General features: G+C 43.3%; 1 protein-coding gene across 4 annotated transcripts in view; it reads left to right on the plus strand.

The window, feature by feature from the left end:
- arid4b (AT-rich interaction domain 4B) overlaps positions 1-24,478 on the plus strand; it is a 38,811-nt gene that overhangs the window by 4,036 nt on the left and 10,297 nt on the right. For all 4 annotated transcript variants that reach the window (XM_075476443.1, XM_075476471.1, XM_075476462.1 and 1 more), the window contains exons 3-10: positions 11,820-11,930; positions 16,239-16,304; positions 16,595-16,685; positions 16,874-16,953; positions 17,073-17,164; positions 19,215-19,356; positions 20,460-20,539; positions 24,363-24,439. In XM_075476443.1, the coding sequence (XP_075332558.1) occupies positions 11,820-11,930; positions 16,239-16,304; positions 16,595-16,685; positions 16,874-16,953; positions 17,073-17,164; positions 19,215-19,356; positions 20,460-20,539; positions 24,363-24,439 (739 nt within the window). The remainder of the gene's footprint in view (positions 1-11,819; positions 11,931-16,238; positions 16,305-16,594; positions 16,686-16,873; positions 16,954-17,072; positions 17,165-19,214; positions 19,357-20,459; positions 20,540-24,362; positions 24,440-24,478) is intronic.

Raw genomic sequence — 24,478 nt, forward strand, 5'->3', positions numbered from 1 at the left:
CTGGATTAGATGGTTTAATCATTAGGTTTGCTCAAATCTTGTAAGACGAGTCTATCTAATACATTTTTCATTAAGCAAATGTCTGTTTAATCCGAAATGAAGAAAAGCTCCCGTCTTACTCTACCAGGAGTAATCTTGAAGATGTACTCGGCTTGGTGTAGAAACTGGAGATGTAAGCAAGAAGAGGTGTGAGGATTGTAGTGAGGGGACAGAGAAGGCCCAATGAAGGATTCTGTGGAGCAGCTGTTTGTGTAATCGAGGGGTTTGTTGTTTTAGGACATCTCCGTCTCAGTTGTGATCCGTTTGATTCATTTTAAACTGTATTAAAACAGTCCTTAACCTGCAAACGAGTTGCTCCGTGGTGTCAGAGCAGCGGTTGTCGAGGCGGCTTTCGGTCAGTGCTGTTTATGAAATGAATGTTACTTTGCTGTGAGACTGAAACTTATTCAGTGGAGTTTTCCCGCATTTAGACGAGCGTTGGCTGGTGTAGTGACAGTTGATAGCATGTGGTGCTGTGGTAATATGCTACATATTCATGCAGGGTCTCAGCAGGTCAGGCGCATTAGTCCCCCTAATGTGTCTCTGCCTGGCAACACACTACTTCGTCCAAATGGATATTTCAAAGTGGGATGCAGTCTATTAGTATGTCAAAGCGTGTATATTTGAGTATATAATTTATGTTTGAGTGTTAAATATGACTTGTAGGACTGTCAAATGAATCCAGATTATCAGATTGTCGAGACACCTCAAAGATAACATGTTGATGATAATGTTAATAATCAGATCCATGCCGAGGTTATAGTGCAAATAAAAGGTTACTACAACTCTTGTGCATTAAAGGGGGGAAATGATATATTCTGACCAGGTTGGTCTGATGTTTGGTTGGTACATATTAATCTGAAGACCTGTTCACACATCGGTTGTGGCTTATTTGGATCGGCCCCGTATCACCGTGTCCTCACAAGTAACTGGCCAGCGTCACAGAATCAGCTGAGCGACGACAGAGTTGTTGGCTAGAGCAGCGTTTTCTGCCATGCTAACTTGCCCTTACACACACAGCTCATTCTGCCACTGTTATTGTCTTCCTTGGCAGCTCAGTGGCGGATCAACTTTGACCCCCCCCCCCTACTGCCTCTATACTTTCACACATGACATCAGTGGGCATCGATGGCGCATCGGGCCCGGTTTGAAAGGCCTGCGTGAAAAGGCCTTGGGTTTGGTGAGAACTTTGCCACATTTAAAGTTGTAATTTAAAGAATGGTGGCTTATTCCTCTAGAGGATTTGATATGTCGACGACCCCAAATCTTTGAGAACAAGTGTGAACACAAAAGATATCTAAGTTGTTATTGTTGCTCTTTCTTTCCCACTTTAAAGCTGCCATGGCATTGCCAAGGCAACTCCTGCTGAAGCACCAGTCACTGGAATTGTGGTCACTCTAGTTTGGACAAAGAGGTGATTCACAGCAGGATTATTGTATGTGTGAGCTAGGCTGGGAGGGAGCTTAATTCTTTCCTGCATGCCTCTTACATGTTCCTTTGTTCGGCCTACAAGCCTATTCACTGTAGAACAATATAATGAATTAAAAACCCTCCGATATGGTATTTTAGTAAAGCAAAGTTCCTCAATGGGAAGTGTTTTAAAAGATGCCGTTCTGTATCATACACACCGTTAGTGCTGTGTAAGTTTTGGGCTGAACATGTGTGACTAATCTTGATTAGACTTTCCTAAAAGTGGTCCAACAGTTAAAAGTAAACCACTTTGTATAATCATATCGCTGAGAACAATCCAACATGTGCATATCTGAATGCAGCAGGGTGGGAGCGGTACATTAATATTTTCATTCACGACACAGCTGGTGTGCGGTCTTTGTTGATTCTTCCACTCGCTGAACACACTGTGGTCGAGTCGAGCAGCCAGCCGTCACATTTAAGTCTGTATTTTCATTTGATGATGCAGTGACATGAGGGCTCACTCTTTGCGCTCGAAGGAGAGAGGAGCAGTGCGACGGGACTGATTGTCCGTCTGTGACAGACACCGATTTAAAAAAAATAAATAAAAAAGGTTTGTTCTCTGTAAAAAGGTTTGCTTAGAGGTTGCATAAGACGTCTAAAAGTAGCTAAACCTTGGTGGTGACAGGAGCGAGTGTTTCAATCATGACTGCGTCTTGATCCAGTGTGTTTGCATTAAGCAGGGAGAGGCTGATGTCCCGTGTGGGTGAGTCAGGGGTGGGAGGCTGGTGAAGAGCTAGGGTTGAATTTACAGTAGTAGATTTCATCACTTTGAATAGTACAAAAAACCCCAAAAAATGTTTGTGAGTTATCGGCCGAGATGACATCAGTAAAGTTGATGACATTTTTATTACCTGACAAAGATGACTTTAATGGAGTAGACTACAGTTCCTGTCCAGGGTTAGTCCAGCTAAACTACTAAAGGGGGGTAGGCTCATTGAAAATTGTATATTCGTGCTGGCAAATAAAAAATCTGTATCCTTTTCATACCATCCAGCACGACTTTCGAAGAACCCTGCTTGAACAGGCCATGTGGTTCGTGTGTTAAAGGATAAGACCGGTTTTTTGACATTGGGCCCTTGATTTCACATTATAACATGATGTTCTACTCACCCCTGCTTGTTGTTGAACATTTGGAGCTGTTCCGAAGATATTCAAGAGGCGTCTGGCTGCTCTCTTGAGATATTCGGCCATGAAACGGTTTCCTATGGGCAAGCTTATACAGGCACAAACTATGCTGTTTATAATTTATTAATTACTGTACACTAGCACTGATAACGTGGAGGTGCGTCGCTTACTTAAAAAAATCCGGGTTACTGTAATTTAGATTTTTTTGTCGTAAAGTGGGTGTTACTGACGTCCTCGTCGTGCTACTACCACAGACAGCCCACAGACCTGCTGCCTATTTATTCATTCGGCTAAAATTCAAAATTAGTAACCCGGATTTTTTTTAAGTAAGCGACGCACCTCCACGTTATCAGTGCTTGTGTACAGTAATTAATAAATTATAAACAGCATAGTTTGTGCCTGTATAAGCTTGCCCATAGGAAACCGTTTCATGGCCGAATATCTCAAGAGAGCAGCCAGACGCCTCTCGAATATCTTCGGAACAGCTCCAAATGTTCAACAACAAGCAGGGGTGAGTAGAACATCATGTTATAATGTGAAATCAAGGGCCCAATGTCAAAAAACCGGTCTTATCCTTTAAGTCGAGAGGGTTGGGCACGGCAGCCTATAATCCAGGAAAAGGACATTTTGACGCAATATGTTAATACAGGGTTAGTTGTACTGCAATCGATGATTTATTTCTAACATTAACCATGTAATTATCAATAATACCTAACCATGTCTGTTTTATCTCTGTCAAATCATGCTATCTTCTCCTTTCTTAATGTAGTACTTATCATAGAATGCTGTTAAAAAAGGTACATTGGGATATAAAGTTACATGATGGATTAAAGGCTTCAAAATGACTGTTATCAATGATTGGTATTAGCTGATCCTGCTTCCAGCAATCTGTGATCGGCCTCAGCAAAAGTGACGGGAGCACCCAAAGTTCCAAATAATATATATTTGGTTGAAAGCCTCCAAAAAACAGCTGGAGCGTGTGACTTTTGATTGACTGTTCTTAGCCGTCTTGTTGTTTTTATCTTAAAGCTATGGTAGGTAATCCTAGAGAGCTAGCAAGAGAGCTAGCAAGATTCGAAAGTGTCCCCTCCTCTAAGCTCCACCCCCCCCTCCCCATTCCGTCAGTGCTTCATCCAAAGCCGGTAGAACCGCATGCGCACACGGAGCAGGGAGCCGACAGAGGGGGGCGTAGGCAGAAAGCAGAGGCATCTGATTGGTTTGTCGTAGGCGCAACAGTCTGACCAATCCGAGATCAGCGGGACGCTGCTTTCAGCTTTTTCTCAGTCCTGCAGCTGCCACAGAGGTCTGATTATTTTCGTCCCTTTTTCTAAATACATCTTGTATAGATTTCTCTCAGGACAGACGGACCATTTCACCCAGTATTACAAAATGTGTTTCTGAACAGGATTACCAACCATGCCTTTAAGCATTTGTTGAATGTTTGTAATATGTTTTGGGGTTTTTTTGGTAGAAGAAAAAGCGCAATGTTTTTGAATAGGCTCAGCTTTCTCAGCGGAGTCAAATTTGGGGTAAATCCATCAGACATCCATTATTTAAAGTAATAATGCGATCAGTCACACGCTGTTTAGTCCCAAGATTACAGCCTGTGATTGGGGCTGCACCAAATTAGCTGTTCTTGTATTGGTGTTGTTGAAGATGAGTATAAAGTTGTCAGAAAATAATTTGTCAATTAACAACATCGGATTGCTATTTGTTATATCTTGGGTTTGCATGTTAGACGGGGGAAAAAAAGTGAAAATAGTGATGAGTCATTTGGGTCAGTCTCCTCTTTTTATGACTGATATCACGTGAGGCCGTATGCATCATCCACAACTGTGCTATCAGTGCCCCAGCTTTAACGTTTTGGTAGCTGCCGGGAAGCACCTTTGTACTGAGCTTTAGAATGAAATAGTCTGTAGTCACTCCGGCTGTCCAAGAAATGCACTCTAAGCAGCAGCTTATTTTCAACCATGGAGTCGGCTGTTAAATTTTTCATGACCTGAGAGTCTTTATTGAGCAGAAACCGATCTCATTCTGCTGCTGCCAGTGTCACACCAGCATGTTTTGTTTCTGTGAAGCTGGGATGATTAAAGTTCTGACTTAATGTAGCAGCGCTGCCTGTTTTCATCCCAGACACAAATGGCTTTGACACCGAAAAGGCCTTGATCACCCGTAATTGGCAACGCAAATGTACTCTTAAGCAGTGTGTATTCTCCGACAGTAATGACAAAAGTGCTTCATTACCGCATCTTTAGGGTTTGTTTCTTCGTGGAGGGGAAAAAGCTTGGCTTGAATACACACAGATTTATTGCCTGCTGTTCTGTCTGTGCACATCTTGACTAATATCCAGGTGGATCACCCCATCATGATAACCTAGATCCTTATCTCTGCTCGGATGCAATGTTTTTCTGCGGCAAAACATGCTACAGTTGTTTAAGTAGCTTATTTTTTTTTGTTTTGTTTCTGTCCATGCCAGCCTGAGGTGTGTTTTGTGAGCCAACGCCAAGTCACATCTGTACGTTCTATCTAGCAACATGTGCCAGCACGACATGAACAGAGAGCCAATCTATTGTTGTTATGCTGTTTTTCCTATTGCATTGAATTGTTTTCATGTAGTAGCTAAGGTTGCACCATAGCCTTGTAAAAGATAGTGTTTCTTGTAGGGCTGTGACTCGATTAAAATTTTTAATCGCGTTAACTACAGGCTTTGAAATTAATTAATCGCATTTTAATCGCATATACTTTATCCTTTAGAAAATTAACATTTTCAACAATATTTCAACAAACACAGAACATATCCCTATTTGAAATCTGAATGTAGCATGAAAACACAGTATATAGAATCTTGGATGTTAAGCTGCGTTGGGCCCCGTTAGCTTCCACGCTAGCTGCTACATGTTTAGCGTTGAGGTGATATTTGAGGCTTGATCAGCGGCGGCGCCAGCGATTTTACGTTGGGGTTGCTATGCAGTTGCTGCATGAATGTGAGGGGTTGCTAGTCAAAACAGCACACCCCCCCCGCGCGCATCAATGCAACAACGTTACTGACCCATTACTCCACCGTCTGCATGCAGCCTTGCATAGTGTAATGTAGCCTTGCATACTGTAAACTTTAAGTTATCAGCGGAGCTTACTGCTCACAAGCAGACAGATGTTGCACTGTGCGTTGTGGTGGAACAGCTGCATAGAAGGTCCAGGGGTCCCGTGTACGCAACCACACACGCACACACAGGCCTACCTGTCCATCTCATTCATTTATAGCCCGTTCACTAAGGATAAAATAGCCAATCCACAAAGGCTACTTTGCCCGCTGTGTTACTCAAATAAGTTTTGATCAACTTCATCTTGGAAAAAAAGAGCTGGGAGTGAATGAGCTACAGTGCGGACTTTCTATTTCATCTCATCTGACGCACAACAGTTGTAGGCGACAACTTTCAAGAGATAGTTCTACCTGGCGGGCTTCCAACAGTAGCCTCGTACAGTGCTAAATCACACAGGCACAACATTACGTTAAAAAAAAAAAAAAAAAAAGTGTGCGATTAAAATGCGTTATTTTTTTTAATGCGCTAATATGTGTGTAGTTAATTAATCGAAATTAACGCGCTAAAGTCCCAGCCCTAGTTTCTTGTTTTACTTTTGACAGAATCTTTGGAGAGCAGCTCTTGTGAGGCGCGTGGTGTTATTTTAAGTTAATGAGATTAATTCCGCCCCCTTTATCGTCGTCATTTTGATTGCTTGAGTTTTTTTTCTTTTTTAGTATTCATTCTGTACAAGGAGGAAACATTGTTTGTAATTTGGCTCTGGCAGAAGCAATGAAACGATGAAACTAGTCAGTGTTTTTTCTCCAGACAGCTGTAGGCTAAATGGCAATCTATCCAGGGAATGGAATTTTCTTTCATAGTTGTAACTGAATCCAGGGTGGCGGGGAGTTATCACTGGAAACAACAAAACTGTTCTTTGTTTGTGTTGGCTTGTGAGTGTGACAAATGTAACTCGGGCCTCAGTAGTTTGTTATCACCCCTGCCTTGCTGGGTTGTGTAGGCTTTGGCTACCACAGCTGTCAGGCTAACTCAAGCTGCCCTCACTGACTCAAGACTGTGACTCCTCTTATGAATAAATAAAGGATTCGGCTTAAATCTGGGGCAGCAAAAGGAGACGAGAATTAGCTTGAAAGAGGAGTGGGAACAGTGGTCTGTACACAGCAGCAGTCCAGCTTTGTGTTGCAGTCCTGACTGACAAGAGAGGTGGTCAGCCAGTGGAAATGGCTGCGGCGTCACGTGAAGCTGATGTTGGCCAGGGAAGCTGATGCTAAAGGCAGGCTGCACCGAAGACTAATGAGGCAGGGAAGCTGAAGTGCACCGGACTGGAGCCCTGAAATCCATCTGTCAGAATCTCAAAGACACTGGAGATGAAGCACGCTGTCCTGGTTTGACTATGACAGATTCACGGTCAGTGTTAGTGCATGACAAAATGAATAATTAGTGGACTCAGGTTGCTTTTTCTTGTAGCCTGTTTCATATTGGCTTGCAATTCAAAATGAAAGTTTTTACTGTATCTCTTGTTCCAACAAAACAATAATCAGTTTACTCTGTGGAAGTACTCACGTTAGTTTGAATTTATGGACAAAAATGGACTAGAATAACAAGGTAAAATGCAAATTATGGCTAATATCGACTGTAGAATCCCTACAACTTGTCAGGCTATATCGATTGAGCCCCACATGCTTGATTATGTGCATTTATGCACAATAATGAGATATTGGAGCAGTCATTCCTGTTATTTGCCTGCAGAGGTATAGATTATAGACCATAGAATCAGCTGTGCTGAAAGTCTGCACATTCTAAGTGTACAAAGAGCTGCAAGGAAAAGTTACTTTAATCAGCAGGTAATTTAATAACATAACTAGAGATCCTGTGACCTTACTGGAGACTTTCAAAAGTAATGTCGGCCAACAGCTAATGGCTATTTTCCTTTATATTAATGAAGTCCCTACCTGTTTGAATAATGATGTCAGTTTTATCTCTAAAGGATTAGGCTAGTTTTTTTTTTTTTATTGCGCTTACATCATAGTTCTACAGCTTTTGTATGTTTCTCTCTTACTTTGTCAGATAGACTGGTTCATTATCTTAACGCTTAGTTTTACTCCATCCCAAAGCAGATCTTTGTCCACTTTGACTCCACTGCAGAGCAAAGCTAAAGGAACAAAAACACATGCAAACGCAACTAAGAGCAGCCCACAGCTCAGACTGTTCCACATATTTATGAGACTGCCGCCAAGTGGCAGAAAAAGACTATAACGCTGTAAGTCTGCCTTCAAGGCACCAATTAAGAGCGTACGGACCTCTATGTTCAGACCCTTAAAAATGAAAAAAGACGTCTTTGCTTCCTGTCGTTCATCTTTTGTAATTCATCACCGAATCAGCTGAGTGAAAACAGCGTCTCTGGTCAGAGAAGCGCAGGCTTAAGCCTGGTTTATAGTCGGTAACGCAAGACGCAACGCAAGCCCTTGTGCGGTTGCAAGCCCCCCCTTGCGTGCTTACGTGTGTCACCTCAATTTTCTAAACTTCACGCAAGACGCAAGCGCAAGCCACTGACTGTGGTCGAAACCGCCTACTACTTGATCGATCTGACAGTATGCAGAGCGTTTACACACAGTGCACTTCACTCCTGCCCGAGCCGAAATCAGCCGGCCTGAAACGCTGATTTCCCTTAAGCTATAGGCTAAACTCTGTAAATATATTACTTTAGCAACATTTGAAACATTTTCAGGCGAGAAATCTGTCGTTTAGACCCCCAAGGTGTTGAAAATCTGACAAAATACCGGCTATTTACAAGAAGAAGAAGAAGCATGAAACTATGGAAGAGAGACTTGCCAAAGAGCTCCTGGCGGTGAATTTCCTTTCATCGTAGTAGGCTTGTCGAAAAAACCCGCTACTCCACCTACTGTCCTGGCGGTGAATCGCCACGCAGCACACGCAACCGCCGACGAAGCAAAATGAAGTATAAACGTCTCGAGCCATACGCGCAAAACGCAAGCGCAAGGGCAGTTAAAAGAAGTATAACTCAGCCTTTACCCTTCCACACACATCCCATAATACCTTTGTTACTACCTTCCTTGTTGGCTCACAGTCGTACTTTCAAACATGATGCCAGTGCCCAAGGGATGTCACGAGAACCGGTACTTCGGTACCAAGTCGATGTCACCATTCTACAAACATGACGGTACTCGTTTTTCTACAGTACTGTAGATACTGTTGGTACCCGGGGATGAAATTCCTCCGGACATAACGTGGGCACTACATACACTTACAAGTGTTCTAGAGCTTTGGTTAAAAGCGTCTGCAAAATGACCGTAACGTAACGTAACGTAGAGCGCCTTTACATGCCAAAGGAACACGGAAGATGGCAACTGCAGCTGTAGCGACAGCTCCGCCTCGACTCGTCAAAAAGAAAAATAGGAAGAGTTGTGTCTGGAAGTACGTTGCGTTTGAGGCGGATGATCAGGGATTACTAATAGATTCGGCCGATTTTCAGACGAAAGGAGGAAACGCTTCCAATTTAGCGAAGCACCTCAAAGACAGACATCCAGATTTATTCACAGAATTCAAGGTGAGTGAGTTTCAAGTCATGTTAACGTTCACTATGCGGGCAAATTCACACCCATTGTTCTCCGTTTAACGAACTCCCCATCGCATAGATATGAAACGCATAGCAGAAGAAATAGCGGAAACGGAGCTTTGCAAAGAGTGTTTGTACATACCGAAATAATCACGTTATGAAGATGACAAACAAACAGAACAAAGTTATGTCTTTGCAAAGTACGGCCAAATAAGTTGCACCGTATATCAAAATAAACAGCAGAACGTACCCTTTCCGAAAGTATTCCTTGTTTATCTGTGACAACGCGAGTTATCCGGTTTTGAAAAAGATCAAATAATGTATCTGCTTACAAAGACGTGCGCGTATCACCTGTGCGCCGGTAAGCTAAAGCTACAATGCACATGCGCGATGGGCACTAAGCAGATATTTTTTCAAATGACTAAGTCATAGAATATCCCACTATCATGGTTCTGATATTGCCTGATCCCAATTCAAATGGATCAAATGTTAATAGTGGTTTATTTTTATTCATTACTTGAAGGCCACATGCCAGTGACACTGTTGTTTTTTGTTATTTTCAAATGTTTTTAATAAATGAGTGTGAATAGAATAGAAAAATACTTTATTCATCCCCCAGTGGGGGAAATTCAAATTAGTCAAGTAGCTCAAAAAATTGTAACTATTTACAATTATTGTATATTAGACAACAACAATAATACTACCACTACTACTAATAATACTAATAACAATAATAATAATAATAAATGACTAAATAAATGAATTTGAGAAGAACATGTCAGCAGTCACTGTTAAAAAGCCTTATGGCTGTGGGGACAAAGGACCTCCTGAACCTCTCAGTCCTGCAGCGCAGAGAGATGAGCCTCTCACTGCAGCTGCTCCTGCCAGGATGCTGTGGAGAGGATGTTTATTATTCTCCAAAACAGAACATAATCTCCTCAATGTTGAAGTACATGGAATTTTTTGTTTTGTTTTTTACCGTGGTGTCGAATTGGGTATCGAGAATCGACTACTAAATGTCTGGTATCGTAACGTCCCTACAGTGCCCAATGAAGGCCCGTCGGTTCCGGCTTGAAAAGAATTTGTGAAAAGGCCTCTTGAGATACACACAAAGTAACATTTTCCGTGTGTTTTCCCCCAAAGCTGCTGTGCTCACTTCTCCGCGTTCACTCCCTCTGTTGTCTACCAAACTGTTTGCTGCTCTTTCCCATGTTACTGTGGCATTTGCTCACATGCCATGCAGTTTGTTTGGAAAAGTTCCAAGTGTTTGCGTAAAGGCTGAGGGTAATTTAGCCAGCTGGTGTGCTCTGAGCCCAACCGGTTACAATCAAAAGGGATCAGGCTTGGATCTAAACTTGTTTAGGTTGAACAGTTAAACCTTGATGGAGCACATCGGTGCTGGCTACAGTTTTCAAATGTGATCTGATTTATATGCCAGAAGTGTTTTCATCATGGCATCAGTATGTACAACTGAGGCATCTGGTGCGAGTGATTAGTTCCTTTTCGCTGCTTCCCTACTGCTAACAAACTGTAGTTTGTAGCTTGCGTGGCAATGTGTGCACTCTTTGCTCATTTATTTGGAACAATCAACTGTTGTGGTCGACCTTCTGATGTATTTGCGTGTTGCAAATACTTCAAGTGTACAGAATTAAAATGAAATGGTAAGAAAAACCTCATCGGCTTTTAGAATTGAATACACTTTGAGCATCTTCAGTTAATGATAGTTTTTAGAGGAATGAGCACTGAGCACACATTTGTTTTTTGGGAATTTCTTGATAACTTGTTGAATTGAATTACTTGTTCTTGTTTATGAGCATTTTCCCTGGGCATTAAGGAGCTTCATTTGCTCAGTTAGTCAGAGGAAAAGAAAGTGTTTTCTTAATTATTGCCCTACAAAAAAAAGGACATTTGTGCTTTAAATAATTTTGGGACGTGCTGATGTTTTCTTGTAAGTAAAGCTCGAGTTCAATCCTGCTCTCAGAAGTAGCAAAAAGTGTGGCCTACTTTTGATTTTATTCTAGAAAAAATGTCTAAATATACCACCGTTAAGTTTAGGCTTTTGCTCAGTTCTTGGTGAAACACCTTCAGTAAATCTATATCCGCACTTCACGGACCGCAAACATCATCTGCCCCCGTTTACACACACACACACCGAAAGCTTGTTTCTGTTTTGTTTTTTTTGTTTTTTTCTTCTTCCTCTTCTCCTTTTTCTTAGTCCCCTACCCTCTCTCAATGTATTCTTGTCATGGGGGGAAAGGTTTCATAAACATCCAGTGATGAAACAAGATGGTGCTATGTGTTTCGGATAGCTTCTTCTTTGCAATCATCAAAGCTGCAGCAAAGTGGCCTTTTTGTTTGCTCCCTCAGAGGCTTGTTTTCCAATACCCAGAGCAGATGGTATGTGTTTTCCATGGATGAATCACTGTGCTGGGTGGGTTTTGCATTGCTGGCTGACACTATGTTATACTTCTATATGTGTGTCCTCCAGTCTTGGCTGCAAGAGTACACTTATATATTTATCAAAAGCCCTTCAACTCAGTTTTCTCTTATGCTCATTTCTTCAGACTCTGGAGGAGCCCCCCTACCTGACGGTGGGGACCGATGTGAGCGCCAAGTACAGAGGAGCTTTCTGTGAAGCCAAGATTAAGACTGCCAAGAGGCTTGTCAAGGCCAAGGTAAGTCATGTTTTTAAATTGTCATGAGCCAGAATTAAAAATGAATCGTCTGTCTGTGTCATGTGTGCGAGAAGGGGGATTGCGGCAGGCCCGTGGGCTCGTGTCTTTGTTTGGAGCAACGGCCGACAAGCACGGCTCGGCTTTATTGTATGTCCAAAGCTCTTAATATGGCGATGGCCACATTTACGAGACGTCATCCAGAACTTTCCCCATAGACCAGGTTGTTGAGATGAGTAGGTGCTTACATTAGATATCAGAGTCAAGAAGGGATTAGATGAGCATTTTAGTTGTTTTCCCATCGCTGATGTTGCTAAAAAAATCCAGCTGTGTTCCTTAAACACTGACGCTGTACCACCTGGTTTAAGTTGTTAGTGCTGCTCAAACAGCTGAAGGAGTGATCAGGAGCCCAGGTGGGATAGAGGCAGGTTCTGGTCCAGCCCACTCGGTAGTACCCATCATATCCTCAAGCATCCATCTTATCCGTGGCTTCCACGCTCTGTGGGGAGCGACGGTACGACTACTGCCGCCGCCCCCCCCCCCCCCGCTGGTTTTATGCCTTGCTGATGAATGCAATGCATGATACACGTATTACAGTATCTCATTTCCCAGTGGGGCTGGAGCATCTGGATAATGCAATATAGAGATCGCTTGTCTCCCGTTCTGCCGGTGTGGGAGGAACAAACATGCTTTTTTTCACCACGTCGATGCACTGTAGTTCCCTCTGAACAGACAAAAGAGCAGTGATGTTCTGCTTTTCTCTGCGAAATCGTCTAATGATGTGTCGTCTGTTTTTGGTCTCATGGACAGAGACAAACACCGTGACAAAGCAGATCATTTGACATTCTCAGTTAAAGTAATGTGGACTAAAATGAAGCTAATACTGCAGTCTCGGCTCATAAGTTAATTATCCTAATAATTGGCCGAGTGTCGGGTTTGTTTTTTTGGGGGCTGTAATGTGACTTTGAGCTCTGCTACATAAAGGTTGAGACGTGTCTGTGACTCAGTGGCTGTTGTGAGTCTGAATATCCCATAGTAATGGATTCCTCTTTTAAGCGCTTTGGTTCATTAATCTCTGTCTGCTTGTTTAACAAAGCCGATGGTGGCAGCGTACGGTGCTGGCGTCATTTGGGTGATTTTTAAGGCACAGTGACAGATCTGTGGGACATTCTGCTTCGTGATGATGATCTCGGTGGAATAGCAACATGTCATTAGCGCTCACTGTGAGGGTTCAACACATCCATGATCAGTCAGGAGTAGCTCGGAGTCGCGGGGACGAGCGCTGGGACCGTCCACGGGAATTTACCATGAACATAAAACACATGTCTATTCTAGATTCATTCTTGTGAAAGCAAACATCAAACTCTTTGAGTATTTGCAGTACAGGCACACTGAGAGAAAACACACATGATGATGCAACTTTGTCATTTGTACACAACCCTTGTAACCCAACTTGTGTTTTTGAAGTTAAGCTTGGTTTGTTTGTGGTGTATCTGTTGCCTTGCTGTTTAACTTAAAGGGGAACTCCGGGGCATTTGAAGCGCAATCCCATTGCTAGAGGTTGTCAAATACTGACAGTAGGACACAGACGGGTGCAAATCTGCGCTCCCTGTGCGGAGATTGCGCTGTTTGCGCAGCCTGTCATGCGAGGCTAATACATGGTGGCTAAAGGCTGATTCTTACTCGGCGCAACCTCGCTCTTACTAGCTGGTCGCAAATGGCGCAAACGGTCACGTGACCCAAAATTCCGCCACGCCCCCCGTCGCAAGCTAGAAAATCCTCGCGCGGCGCAAGGTCGCGCACACAACTTTTTTTCTGACTTCGCGCGCGCTCAACCGGAAACAGCTGACCAAGAAAAAGAAAAAATGAACACTGCAGAGACCGCGGTGACCGAGAGGGTGCGCCTCTACAAACATCTGTACGACACGTCTATGAAGTTACACTGGGACAACGTTTGACAAAGTTCGTCTTGTTGCAAAGGACGAACATTCCACCTTCTCTCACCTTTTCCGTTACAAAACAACTTTATAAACAGCATGTCACTTACCGGTTGACATGCTGTTTTAAATACTTGAACCGGTGCGTTCAAGTATTTAAAACATTACAACAATATTACTGGGCATGTATTGTTGTAATGTTTTAAATACTTGAACGCAGTTTTTTTAGAGAAGATAATTGCTTTGTATATGTGATTATCTCTTTTGGGCTTTCACATGCGCGAGCCTACAACCAGCCGGTGAGTTACATGCTGTTTATAAAGTTGTTTTGTAACGTCCCCATGCCAGTAATGTGAGAACCATGCATATGGTTTTGATGGTAAGGCTTGTGACTTTATTGTCGGATGGTTTATAAAGTGGTGTGACGTTTCTGCACTGTGCAAGTTGTTGTTTTACGTGGAAGGGTTAGCACTTGCCCCTTAGCCACCACGTATTAGCCTCGGATGACAGGCTGAGCGAACAGCGCGATCTCCACACAGGGAGCGCAGATTTGCACCGGTCTGTGTCCTACTGTCAGTATTTGACAACCTCTAGCAATGGGATTGCGCTTCAAATGCCCCGGAGTTCCCCTTTAAGTGCTATTATATGTGGTGTGTCAGCTGGGTTTTTCCAAAAGGAAACAAAAAGCTCCGCTATCTATGTTTTATTGTTTAATTATTCTCTGAAAGGATTAAAAAAAAAAAGAAAAAAAGCATGCAAAGTAAAAGTCCCTGAACTACTTTCCTCAATAATATGACATTGAAGTAAACAACGTGGTAATAAATCAGGGAAGTGGAAGGCAGGAGTCTAATGGACAGAAGCCACAGACTACAACTCAGCAGTCAATTTAACTTGAATAAATCCTGATAACAGCCCGTGTCGTGTGTCCTGTCGTCTTGACTGAAATAGTCCACGATGTTCCCAAACAGACAGACCTCATTTGTTCTTTCCCTGAAACCTAAACAAAAATAAAGCATGAGAATGAAACTAAATTAAAAAAAATCCCTTTGTGCTGCTCCGTGGGTAGAAACCAAAACAGCCCCGCATTTACATCTTGGAAAAAAAATGCTCACTTACTCCCGTGAATTTATTTTGGTCAAACTTTCTGCGGTTTTCATATTGCTTATTTGGACAAAAAAATATTAACATAAAGGACTGTTAAAAGGAAACTGGTGAATTTATTCACATCACACACAGTTTCTGGACTGAGGCTCTGTTTTTATCAAAGATAAGAATTTATGTGTTATTCCAATATTTGTTATCATGTTGAAATGCTAAGTAAGGAGGCTGTCGGTGGTGGTGGTGGTGGTGGTGGTGGTGGTGGGGGGGGGGGGCAGCAGGTGGACAGCAGGAGTCGCAGCCTGCCTGCTGCTTGTCCCTGTGAAGAAAGAAATTCCTGTGTTTCACCAGGCAAGAACATCATTATCTCAGTAACTGATGAAATGCTGCCTCAGTAAGCTTTTTATTCCGCTCTCTTCCCTCTTATGACCTGACAATTCAATATTATTCATTCATTCATTGCCTTGATTCTGCCTTCACGGTGCGACTTTGATTGCCGTTTCAGCCGTTGTTGTATTTGAAACTGGCTCGATCTCCTTGTTGGAGTTTGTTACCTGCAGGTTTGTTGTCTGACTGGAGGCACTTAATGTTTTGTTCAGATGTTTTACGTTGACATACTCTCAAAAATGACTTCTAATATCCTCCAGGAAACGCAGAGGGAAACGCATGAGCATTTTGATAAAAAAAAGCAGGGAGGGGAAGGGTAATACTAAACGGGTCCTGCGCTTCTGGCTGGTTTCAGACTTTTCGCACATGCTCTCTGGAAAATATGTGACAGTGGATGGCTCTGTGTGTGTGTGTGTGTGTGTGTGTGTGTGTGTGTGTGTGTGTGCCTGCTTTGTGGTCCTCGCTGTCACACAGTCATGCCAGATTGCCACGCAGAAGCAAGATTAGCTCAGCATGATCAGATTATTATCCAGCGTGGTTCACTTAGCAGAGGACATAGAGGCGGGGGCGGCGGGCAGGGCTGGTGGTCAGTTCGGGTGGCCTGCATATCAGAAATCCACAACAGTTGGCGCCAGCAGATGCAGCGCGGTTGTCTCCGGGGGATCAGTCGCTAAACACAGCCATGAGTCATGGCATTAGATATTCACACACATGTTGCTTCTTCCATAACACCACAAATTCTTTACAAATTTCTTGTGTCGGGGCTGTTTACAGTCCAGCAGCTTTGGTATGAAAGGGGCTGCTTTTGTGAATGTGATGATTGACACAAACTTCATGTAATTATTCTGTATTACTAATTCTCCTTGGCTGTTGCCTCCCGCCTTCCCAGGTGACCTTTAAATCAGATCTGTCCACAGCTGAGGTCCACGATGAGAACATCAAAGGGCCTCTAAAGGTGAGGCAGGAAGGACTGAGGAGACTGATCTATTATTTAATCATTGTTTTATGTGACCCTTAATGAAGTTGGAATTTATTTGTTTTGAGGTTTTTTTTGGCTCAGATCTGTTAGTAACAAATCCCTTTTGTGTAAACACCCCCCCTCCCCCCAGCTTTGTAATTTAATTTCAGTCTAATTTGGATTCTTGTAGCAGCAGTATGGTCGTCTCATTATTTGAAAACACCTCATTATGAAATAATGATCAACATATTGTCGAGCCAGTTAACAGCCGTGTTTGTGTCCCACAGGTGGGTGTAGTTGTGGAGGTGAAGAATCAGGAAGGAGTTTACCAGGAGGCCACCATTAATAAGCTGACTGATGCCAGTATATATACCGTTGGTGAGTCGACAACAAATTGCCTTCTCTTCCTCTTCAATCATGCACCTCTATACTCCTTCCAGCTAAAAGGAATGTTGGTGCTCAGGTTCTAGAAAATGGTGTGTGTGTGTGTGTGTGTGTGTGTGTGTGTGTGTGGGAGTCCTGGCCTATATACGGAAGTTTATTGGTTTTGTCTCTCATTTTTGCAGTGTTTGACGATGGTGATGAGAAGACCCTTAGGCGTTCCTCTCTCTGCCTGAAAGGAGCACGTCACTTTGCAGAAAGCGAGGTGAGGATTATGCTGCGGTTTTGGAACTGAACTTGAAAAGAACAAACAAACAAACAAAAAAAAAAACCCTTGGTTGAAGTTGCCACTGAGGCTTTTATAATGTTTTGTCTCCTCTGCAGACACTCGACAGACTCCCTCTCACCAACCCTGAGCACTTTGGCACACCTGTCATAGGCAAGAAGGGCAACCGAGGCCGACGATCAAACCCTATGTGAGCATAGTCCTCCATCTCTCTGCATCCTGCAGGGCTCATTTCAGACTTAATTTGTCAGAGATCTGTGTTGCTGTTGGGGAGGGATTTTCTGTCCTCATCTACTGCCGTTAGTAGCAAGCACACCCACTCTAACTATGCTGACAGCATTTAAAATGACAGATTTACTTTTCCCCCAATCTCTTCTTACTGAGCCCCCGAGGCCTGGAAGAGGAGAGCCTACTCACCACCTCCAGCTCCTTAATCATGCTGGGCTCCTGTGTGCATGCATGCGTGCTGTACAGGGTGTGTGAGCACGTGCTGGTCCTGCTGAATGTTATCCCTTTCCTTTGACTCAGATGTTCCAGTAGGTGCTTTATGCTGTGGTGTGCCTGCTCCTGAGAGACGGCACAGTTTTCATCGGGGAATAGGAACTATTGGGGTTTATTTGGCTCTGGGTATAATTGTCTCTCCTTTCTGCTATAAAGAGGACACTTGGCTTCTTAATCATAATCTCCTGACTCGTCTTTCTAATTGCACCCACGGAAAAGTCAATATTACTCTAAACATTGATGCAATATTGACTTGAAATGGTCCCTGCTGCACATTAGCACACTGGACCTGTTGTGCCTATATGTGCTAATCGTGTTTTATAACATGAATTACAAGGACTGGCAGTAGATCATGGATTGAGATGTGTGGAATAACACGGCAGTTAAAATGGCTCTGGAGGAGCTTTTTTTCTCTCTCCCGTTTAAAGAAATACTTTGACGTTTTGGGGAATGAGGAAACGGAAGGAAAAACAATCCCGGTTAGGCCAGACGGTACCACATTAAACTTTGTTTGTTTTATTGTGAGTTTGCCAGACGACCAGCAGACTGTATGAGGTTACTGCTTCTGGCTAAGATGTAGTTCAGTCAGTTAAACCTCTTAAAACAGCCACGTGCCTTTATACTTTTCAGTTTTTGCACATAATAAGGAAGCAACATGCAGCTTAATGTGTCCATTAGTGATTTTTAGAGGTTGTGTCCATTTCCAGCCTTTGTGCTAAGCTAAGCTATCCTTGTTGCTTATGGTCAGACATCTCCACTTGATGTAAGGAAGCAAATAAGCACATTATTCACAATGCTGAACTATGACTTTAATTCACCGTTTGCATCAGCAGTTGTGTGTTAAGTGCCGTGTTTCCTGAACAAATGGTACGCTCTGCTTCATCGAGGAGTTTAAGTGCTTTGTTTATGACTTTGATTCACAGCTTTAACGTTGCTGTCATTGTCGTCGTAGTAGTGGCAGGCTGACAGATGTACTGCTCCCGAGTCATGCCAGGCACCGCGTGTGTGTATACGTACACAGAGCTGCGTGCGGAGCTTCCCCCAGCGAGGCATAAAAAGAGGACAGAGGATCTGTTCGGCTGCTGGTGCTGCCCGCGGGATCACTCAGAGACACGGCCGCAAGACCGGCCGCTGCCTGAGCATCAGGACGACTGTCAATACACGAATCCTAATGAGTGGGCCCATCAGCAGAGCTGTGTGTGTCACTGTGCAACACAATGATGAGGCTACAAAGGGCGCAGATGGTTTATGCTGTGGATTGTTAGCCAGAGACCGTTGATGTTTTTGTAGCTGAAGAGCAGCAAAATGAAAAGATGATTGGGCGCGAGAAATCCCCCGCCTGCCTTTTATTAAGCGAGAGGGACTCTTTTTTTTTTTTTTTTTTTTCTAATCTGTTTATGCTGCATATGAAATGCCATTCACTGTGATACGATAACCCCCACCCCCCTTTTATGAATCAGTTTTACTTGCGTGTGTGTGTGTGTGCATAAAGGGAGACAAGTTGATAGTTTTTCCTCAATCTAATGTCAACCTTCTCTGCAATATTGTTATTTGGTTTTTGAGGCTGCAGCCTTATTGTTTGGATGACATAGATGTGTTTTACGGCTTGTGTGCATCTAGGAACTCTGCACTGCACCGAACTGCGACGAGTGTACAAAAAGTGTTTTTGAACATCTGCATGCTGACTCTTAACTTTCTGTGGTTCGGCCTGTTGAGCAAATTGTCTTTTCCTCTCGTAGTCAAGAAGAGGAGTTGTCTTCATCCTCCAGCGAGGAAGAGGAAAGCGATCAGCGGCTGAATGAAGACCTGTTTGGCAAGGTGGTCTGTGTGGAGGGGGTTGCCACCGGCGACAAAAAGAAGACGACGTGGTATCCTGCTCTGGTGAGTGCACCGTTTCCTTCCTGAAGCCGCTCTCCACGGCATCGCAGTGAGGAGCCAGAGGCTGCCGCTGGCCTAACGGCACAGTCGCAGCATTGTGCCATTTCATCAAAATGCCTGCTTATGTAACCTCAACACTCAGCAGGATTATGTGATTGCTTCAAGAATTCACCCACCATGAAATGTTGTAACATGCACTTTTTATTTTTTAATTCGTTTCACAGAAACTTTTAGCACTCAGCTCAACTCAGCTCCCGACTTTTATTCAGGAGAAAACAGACCTGAGTGTTTGTCTTGATGTGTGGAGCACAAACATCAGTCCATTTCATTTCTCATCTCCACCCCCCTTAACTCTGTCACCGTTAGAACAAAGTGAGATGACAACAGGCCGTGTTTGTTTAAGTGTTTCAAGTAGAAGTATTAGAGTGGCAGAGGGTGGGGAAATGTGTCCTTTTAATTGTTCTCAGCAGAGCTCCGCCTCCCAAAATTGTTGTTCTTGGCTTGCTGTTGGCTGAACTCCATGCTGCCTCCCTGCGACAGCCCAGAGAAGGAAATTACACAGTAGTCTGTCACTGTTCCTATTGGTACTGTATGGCATAGGGGTGGAGTGATTTGCTGCTCATGCAACAGATGATGCACTGCTACAACAATGTGCTTTTGAGTTTCCTCGTGAAATAAAAGTCGGAAGAAACGGAGCTGCATGTGTGAGCTGGGAGTTTACCTTCGCAGCGCTCCGTATGAGTCATTGTGTTGAAGTAAAAGCATCCACCCTGCAAGCATGTGTGTGCTTTATAAAGAGAGTGCAGCCGTGGTGGAAATCGGATCTCTACAATGGTAATGCTGCCTCCTCTGGGTCGGACCCTGACAGTGGAAACAGCAAACGGCTAAAGCTCATGCTGCCATCGGGTCTGAACCCCTCCCACATAAACATTCATGGTTGTTTTGTTTTTTTGTTTCATCAGATGGTGCGTCTTGTTATCTGTACAAAACTGATTGTGTTGTACTTCTGACACCCCACTCATCTTATTCTCTTCAGTGTCTCCTTCTCACACGCATGGCACCACCCAATCTGACCTTTTGACTGTCTTTTGTCTCTGTGCGACAAGGTCATCTCCCCGGACTGCAACGAAGACGTGAGCATGAAGAAGGACAACATCTTCGTCCGCTCTTTCAAGGATGGAAAATTGTAAGTCCTTTATAAACTGCCGGAAGCTTGATTTGGACAGTATTTGCAGTAAGCTGGCCTAACACTAACCCTAATCAGGAGAGACTCTTAGATTATTAGCGATTGTTTTCAACTTGTTACGAAGTGATTGTGAGAAGTGACAACAGCCCAGGGACTGGCAAATGGTCGTGACAGATTTCCTGTAAATGGGTGGTTTAATCATTTAGTGGTATTAAACGTTACCCATCAGAAGTCTCTGTTTTAGTGATGTCGCTCTGAGTAAAGTACTGTTTTTTTTCATATATTTATGTTTGTTGTATTGTGGCTCTGTCGGCTAACTTTTGTACTTCTAAGACAAATGAATTCTGCATGTTTCAGAGTATTTCGGTTTGATAATAGCAGCATATTTTAAGACCTCCCAGCAAGGTACTGCGTGGCTTTCTTGGAGTTGCTGGCTTGTGTTGCTTTATTTGTCCTAAGGCTGGGCGTTGCTGGTGAGGTAAGATGGTGCAGCTTCCCTGCAGCCTGCCCACGGCTTGGATCCACACAGCCAGATTGTTTTGACTGTAGAAAGAGAGAAATGGGTTGCGTCATGAGTCTGAACTCAGCCAGAGATTTGTTGCTGTAGTCTGTCTGTTTGGGCACAAACATAGACCCACGTAATGTAAATGAAATCTGTATTTGCCCTTTTTTTCCCTCCCTTCTTTGTTTGAATAACACTGAGGACGGACGGAGCAGCCTTGCATTCTTTGATAGATATCCTGTGAAAGTCATCAGCCTGACCCCCACTCAGCTGCAGATGGTTCATTTGGAAGTTTTATCGTTTGTGCTTTGGCTAATAGTCAGGTGAAGGGTTGAGCTGATGAGAGTGATCCGATAAGGAATGATAAATTGGAGAAGAACTTGGTTAAGTTGTCCACTTGTTGAGCATTTCCTCTCTACCCGGGGAACCGCATCTTTGGCTTTTCTTGCAAATGAAATCATTCTGTAGCAGCCTTGCTGCTCTGTAACAGTTTGATTTAAATCAGAGCTGTGTATCCAGGGGGTGGATGCACGAAATGTCAATATGAGGGAAGAAAAAAAAAGTCTATATTACTGTTAATGAGATTTTCAGTTTTGTTTCCCTCCAATCCCCCTGCCTTCATTTGGCTGGAATAGCAAAGATGAAAGTGTATATCATAGGTACTCGTGCATGATGGGAATAATCCCTGACAGCACAAAACCTTTGTAGAGTTAACCAGATAATATCATTGCAGAGGATGCATCCTCTCATTGTAAAAACCCTACAGTGCTGCATTTTATGCTGCTTTCGAGTGAATCTCCAGTATTTTGCCCACACACACAGACACCACTCGTCATTGTTATTCTACTTTTTGCCATTTATCCCAGCCTCCTCTCGGCTCTTCTTATTATTGAGCTATTCTAACTTGCCGCTCCTGGTGTAATTTGTCACTTGACACGAGGCTGCATCCATAAGTCACGTGACCCCCCCCCCCCCCCTGCACAACATCAGGGTCGGTGTGTTCACCCTCCTCTGGAGAGTTTGGTATTGCTACTGATGACCGTTGAGCATGTTTTCAGACGTGGGAGTTTTTAGGAAACGGTTGTGCATATTTAGATGTGGTTACCATAGCAACGATTGAAACAGTCGCTGTTTTTCTATTTTCTTCTTGTTGTGGCCTAGCCTGCAAACTCGTCTGCGCTATGATTGACGTGCACAGAAAGCATTATCGTTGCAGGGCTCCGGCCTAACGCTCTCATTGAGGTGCCCTCACCATCACAAAAATACACTTAAAGTGTTACCATTTTGTCACTGCCATGCTCACTGCTGGGGTATATAAGTGACCATTAAATGTGCAGTTAAATCTTCATCTTTTTTCTAATAAAGTGTAGCTTCAAAATTATAATGAAAATTTGTGAAGAGGCTGGTTTGTGACTTAAGTTCAGTCAAAAGAATTCATTGGAACAGATGCCGTGCAACACGTTTTGTCATATCTAAGCTTATCTTATCTTTCCACAGTGCATATGTTTTAGCCTTTTTATTTTCATTTGGCAGAAGTAAGTGTTTGCTTTCTTACCAAGGACAGGGAAAGACTGACAGTTTTAACTTCCCTTCCACTGATGCTGTGAGGTGCTTCTCTTCATCTGGCATCACCGGTCATTAGCATTTGTTTCTATTTAACCAGTAGCTAGCATATGTTACTCTGGAATAGCCTACAGGTCGCACGCACATCAGACTACAATCTCCAGGGCAGAGCCTGTCAGAGGTGAAGACCCGCACCTCTACTGTCTTTTTGACTAAACGGATATACACACACACACACACACACACACACACACATCCCTGAACCATTTAGTTAAGAAACTTGGTTAAATATTAAATGAGCTAATCTGAGTAAAAGCGGTGATGTCAAACACAGCTTTAATTATACAACACCTGATGGGATCGTAGGTGAAAGGTGGGTTCCAGTCGTTCGGCTTGGCTTTTCAGGAAAGCGGTGTTCACTGGTCAGCGAGTGAGACAACCCCTTTGTTCCAGAGCGAACTATCTCAATCTCCCTCTCTCGTTTAACGACACGCATAGCCGTGACATTTTGCACAGACACTGACGGTCCCTGGCGGATGAATCTCACCATCTTATGATCCATTGATTTTTCATCAGGCAGCGGTATACGGTTGACATTTGCGGTTGAGGGTTAGATGTCTAGTCAGCTGCTAAATAGTTTCTCATGAAATGCGCAACTACATAAGGGAGTATGAGTACCTTTGAGTATGCAGCAAAAAAAAACAACAATTATAATTATTTTGAATTTCAGTCATACAACATGTCTAACCTGAATGGAGTCCTAAGTTTCTTTGATTTGGTGAGAGCAGAAAGCTACAGCTGAGCTCAGAAGTAATGCTGTTGGGCTGTCGTGTTTAGTGCCTGCAGAGGATCAAATCTGCTGATCTTCTCCTCACAGCATCATAATGTCAAAACATCTCTGTTATAGAGAGCGGCGGCTATGATCAAACATTTGCGAAACGACACTCTTTTCCATTTATTTATTTATTTTTTTTATCTGGACATTTGGTGTGGATGAACAAACGCTAGCATGTTCTGAATATTCCTAATAAATAATCAATGTTACTGTTTTGGTGTTCGCGAGTGAGCTTGTTGATATTGGCATTTAGCTGATGGAAGTATGCCAGCCTCACAAAGCTACGAGCATGACCATGTTTGACTTTTTTTTAATTGGACAAATAAAGAAATAATCCCCGTTTCACATTTGAATGACACAGACTTATGATACAGTACAGTTGTTTTCTTGTTTTTTTTTTTAATTGATTATAAAAGAAAGTGTCAGGAAGCCTAAATGTGTCAGTTTTCTTTGGTAGGAGATCTTTTTGCGCGCTAACTTGCTACTTTAGAATTTCACCCCATGGCCAGTCCAGCCGCTGGATCAGCTCAGCTGCTTACAGATACAACAGTAAATAGTCTCCCTTGCACACCGGCCAAGCCTCTGACTGCTTTCAGCTTACAAGCTCCACTGATCCATCTATCTGCCAAACTGCCAACACTTTAGCCCAGATCCTGTAAGGTGTAAAGTCTGTGAATCAAGTCATAAGTGCTCAGGTTCTGAGGCTGACAATGTTCCCGAAACATGACTATAGGGCAGCTGCTTCCCTCTTTGTTGGTGATAACAGATATCTTCTTAGATTTTGGCTTGCATACTATTATTATTTATTCAGCATAAATATACAGTCTCCTCCCATTACTGAATGTCAATTTAGTAACACTCAGTAGCACCCTTAATGCTGTGTTTTCGATGCACATTTTAATCAGAGTTGCTGTGTTTTGCAGCTATACGGTGCTCCGGAAGGACGTCCGTGAGATAAACAGCGATTGCCCCCCGAAGGCAGATGCGGTGCTCAAACCGGGTGAGTTTACAGTAACCGTTTAAGGGAACTGGTGCATAG

The sequence above is a fragment of the Odontesthes bonariensis genome, chromosome 2, assembly GCF_027942865.1.
Source record: "Odontesthes bonariensis isolate fOdoBon6 chromosome 2, fOdoBon6.hap1, whole genome shotgun sequence".
Classification (NCBI taxonomy): Eukaryota; Metazoa; Chordata; class Actinopteri; order Atheriniformes; family Atherinopsidae; genus Odontesthes; species Odontesthes bonariensis.